The sequence below is a fragment of the Papaver somniferum genome, chromosome 6 (assembly GCF_003573695.1).
Source record: "Papaver somniferum cultivar HN1 chromosome 6, ASM357369v1, whole genome shotgun sequence".
NCBI lineage: Eukaryota > Viridiplantae > Streptophyta > Magnoliopsida > Ranunculales > Papaveraceae > Papaver > Papaver somniferum.
The window spans coordinates 105,339,228-105,343,034 of NC_039363.1; the positions used below are offsets into that span (position 1 = coordinate 105,339,228).

The 3,807-nt window shown below is 38.2% G+C and overlaps 1 protein-coding gene across 1 annotated transcript; it reads left to right on the forward strand.

Annotated features, from left to right (window-relative positions):
• Positions 1-616: 616 nt before the first annotated feature.
• On the forward strand, positions 617-3,564 carry LOC113288712 (CDK5RAP1-like protein). Its single transcript, XM_026537831.1, has 3 exons — positions 617-988; positions 1,107-2,173; positions 2,993-3,564. The coding sequence occupies exons 1-3, from the start codon at positions 684-686 to the stop codon at positions 3,496-3,498; spliced, it is 1,878 nt and encodes a 625-aa protein (XP_026393616.1). The 5' UTR covers positions 617-683; the 3' UTR covers positions 3,499-3,564.
• The last annotated feature ends 243 nt before the right edge of the window (positions 3,565-3,807 follow it).

A 3,807-nucleotide genomic window follows, 5' to 3' on the forward strand; every position in this document is an offset into this window, starting at 1 on the left:
TATTATGTTTTCTACTTATCTACACCATTATGGTGGTTTTATCTATTTTTTTGAGGTTTATCTTCGCTTTAATGGATGTTCTTGGTTATTGGGTTGGGTTCTAAGATCGATAGTGATGCTCTCTAACAAAGAAATCTTCATCTTCATCGGTGATTTCTTTCACGACGAAAACTTCATTACTAGTTACAAGAGATTTGAGAAAATCACTATTTTTGGAGCATATCTTTATATAGAAGATAAACAAACTAAATGGTTTGAATTTACTTCCGAGAAAAACCATTCTTCCTCTGATTTAATCGGATCTTATTCGTACTTGTATTTGTCTTATTCCCGTAATCCTTCTCTTTCTCTTATCGGATTTCTCGATATTGTACTTTTGCGATATGTTCTTGTTACTTTGTATCTCTTATTTTTGATCTTAAACTCATTGGAACCTCATTAATTTACATTAATGAAAAGGTTCCTTGAAAAAAAATAATTATAACTTGAACCGAACACGTTGTTAGAGTAGTCCAGTCCCCCAATGGGCCAAAGCTTACTTTGTTTGATACGGAAGTAAGCTAAATCTCAAAGTATGACCCAGGCCTTAGATTGAGGTTGCGACGGAGAACTGGAACAAGGTGAAAAACCGTCTCTCTGTTGCCCTATCCATTTCTTGCTCTGAACTCTCACTTTCTCTTCTCATGGCTTCCTCCCTTTCCTCCTTCTCATCTCTTCTAAACCAACCACATTCATCAATCTTCATCAAAATCCAGAAATATCGTTATCTTAATCTCTGTTTCCTCTCAAACAAAACCCATTTTAACCCTTCTTATTCTCCTCTTCGAACACTCAGATGTACTTCTTCTCTAAATTTCCCCAGAAACTTTTCACAATTCCAACCTTCTTCTTCTTCCACCACCAATAGCAACATCAAAAATGGTCCAAGTCTCCATGATTTCATCTCTCGTGCCGTAGCTGCTGCTTCAGATGTTCAACCAGCTGCACTGTAAGTAGCTAGGGTTTTATTAGTTGAATATGTATCATTTAGCTGATTTTTTCTTCTGATTAATCACTTAGGGTTCCAAATTATTACCAAATTTATTTTTTATCTGCATTATTTGTAGTCCAGTTACTCCAATATCTACTTCAGAAGTTCTACCAAGGGGTCGTATATACCATGAGACATATGGATGTCAAATGAATATTAATGATATGGAAATTGTCTTAGCAATTATGAAGAAATCTGGATATGATGAAATTGTAGCAGAACCCGAGAGTGCAGAAGTCATTTTTATTAATACTTGTGCAATTAGGGACAATGCTGAGCAGAAAGTATGGCAGAGGCTTAATTATTTCTGGTTTCTTAAGCGACAATGGAAGGGAAATGTTGCTACTGGAAGGTCTGTGTCAAAGCATCCTCCTAAAGTAGTTGTGTTAGGGTGTATGGCGGAGAGGTTGAAAGATAAAATACTTGATTCAGATAAAATGGTTGATGTTGTTTGCGGGCCTGATGCTTATAGGGATTTACCGCGTTTATTAGAAGAGGTTGATTATGGTCAAAAGGGGATTAACACTCTTCTTTCCCTTGAAGAAACTTATGCCGATATTAGTCCAGTTAGAGTCGCAAAGAACTCGATTTCTGCATTTGTGTCTGTGATGAGGGGTTGCAATAATATGTGTTCCTTTTGCATTGTGCCTTTCACAAGAGGAAGAGAGCGATCGCGTCCTGTGGAATCGATCGTGAGAGAGGTAGGCGAGCTTTCGAATGAGGGGGTGAAGGAGATAATGCTTCTTGGTCAGAATGTGAATAGCTACAATGATGCTTCTGGCCTTGAAAGTGATGCTGAACCAGACGCTACATGGGCATTAAGTGAGGGGTTTTCCAGCAGGTGCAAGGTCAAGAAGACGGGATTGCGCTTCGCTGATCTTTTGGATAGATTGTCAATTGAGTTTCCTGAGATTCGGTTCAGATATACATCTCCACATCCCAAAGATTTCCCAGATGAATTTCTGTATTTAATGCGAGACAGGCATAATATTTGCAAGAGCATCCATTTGCCTGCTCAAACAGGGAGTACAACAGTACTTGAAAGAATGCGCCGGGGATACACCAGGGAAGCATACTTAGATCTCGTGCAAAAAATTCGGCGAATCGTGCCTGATGTTGGGATTAGCAGTGATTTCATATGTGGTAAGAATTAATATCCCATTAGAATTTTTTCGTAGTCATATCTCAGTTGTCTTATGACTTTCTTAGCGGCCATTTAATAAATCTGCAAACAGTCTCCGAATTCATTGAAGTTATACAACACAGTTATAGAGAACTTCATTGAACTAGTCTCTCGTATAACACTAACTGATCTGCTTATACACAATTCTCAACCACGTCACTTTTGTAGCCACCTACCTTTTTTTGTAGACCGTATTTATTGGTATTTACTCAATCAAAAAAAGTGTGTAGGCCATGACTGTACTTATTAGAACCCTTGAACTAGTTGACTTCTGATACTGGATTTCGTTGGCGATTCTTCAAAATCAGGACATGGAAACTATTTTATTTTTTTCTATTCCTTTTGTTATATGGTAGGGAAATCTGTGTGGAATCTGAGTTCTGGCTCAGCTACTTTATTTGTTAAGTTTGATTTTTGGTTTATGAAGGGTTTTCATTTTTTATGTAGTATGAGTTCCCTACTTCACATCTGATTTTCTTATCCCCGTATTTTGCTTTTGAACCAAAATGAATTCTATACGTATTACTTTTCTATCAGTAAATGTTTCCTTTACCCAAATGCTGAAGCCTTGAACCATTTTTGGAAATCCATATTTTTCAGCATCAGATAGTGTGTCTTTTCTAAGCTTTTGAGCCTGTCAGAGTAATATACTGTACTGGCATTTTGCTTACTTCATACTCTGATGCCCATGCTACACAAATTGACTTTAACTACCTGATTTTGGTTGCTGAAGTGGGGCTTCCTATCGGTATCTTACTTGAATTTATACCTCTTTACAGGATTTTGTGGAGAAACAGAAGACGAACATGCTGACACAATAAGCCTTCTAAAAGCTGTTGGTTATGATATGGCATACATGTTTGCATATAGCATGAGAGAGAAAACCCATGCCCACAGAAATTACACTGACGATGTACCCGAAGATGTGAAGCAGAGAAGGTTGGCTGAAATGATCCAGACATTCCGTGAAACGACTGGTCAGTGCTACGACTCCCAAGTTGGAACCGTCCAACTTGTATTAGTTGAAGGACCTAACAAGCGAGCTCCAGAGACAGAGCTTATTGGCAAGAGTGACAGAGGTCATAGAGTAATTTTCAAAAATGTTCCAATCCCACATTTCACTGAAAATGGTGAGAAACAGCTTGCAAAAGTCGGTGATTTCGTCGAAGTTCGGATTTTGAAATCAACAACAGCTTCACTATTTGGAGAATCACTTGCTGTAACAAAATTAAGCTCGTTTTATGAGAGTCCAGATGTAGCTGTTGCTTGTTCAGGCAGAACTTGATGACTTTTTATTGCTGCATCTATATCTATATACATTTCCCATCTTTATAAGGCAAATTGTTTTCCACGGCGACAAGCAGTATAGTAGTGGCATATCCAGCTTCAGTTTTTAGGAGTCTCTTTGAGATCCATAGAGAATACCATAAATAAATGTTTTTAAGTTTTCCTGATTACCCATTACAGTACTTTGATTCGCTGTTATTCCCGGCTAAATTACCGATCCACCCTAAGTTCCTCTGTTTTAGAAGCTGAAGACCTGTGTGTTTGGAAGGCGGTGCGCCGCTGCAGACGGACTTGTTGATTCTTTTCT

Coding starts and splice junctions, on each gene's coding strand:
- LOC113288712 (XM_026537831.1), top strand. CDS start 684: ATGGCTTCCTCCCTTTCCTCCTTCTCATCTCTTCTAAACCAACCACAT. Junction 989..1,106: donor GATGTTCAACCAGCTGCACT/GTAAGTAGCTAG, acceptor CATTATTTGTAG/TCCAGTTACTCCAATATCTA. Junction 2,174..2,992: donor TAGCAGTGATTTCATATGTG/GTAAGAATTAAT, acceptor ACCTCTTTACAG/GATTTTGTGGAGAAACAGAA.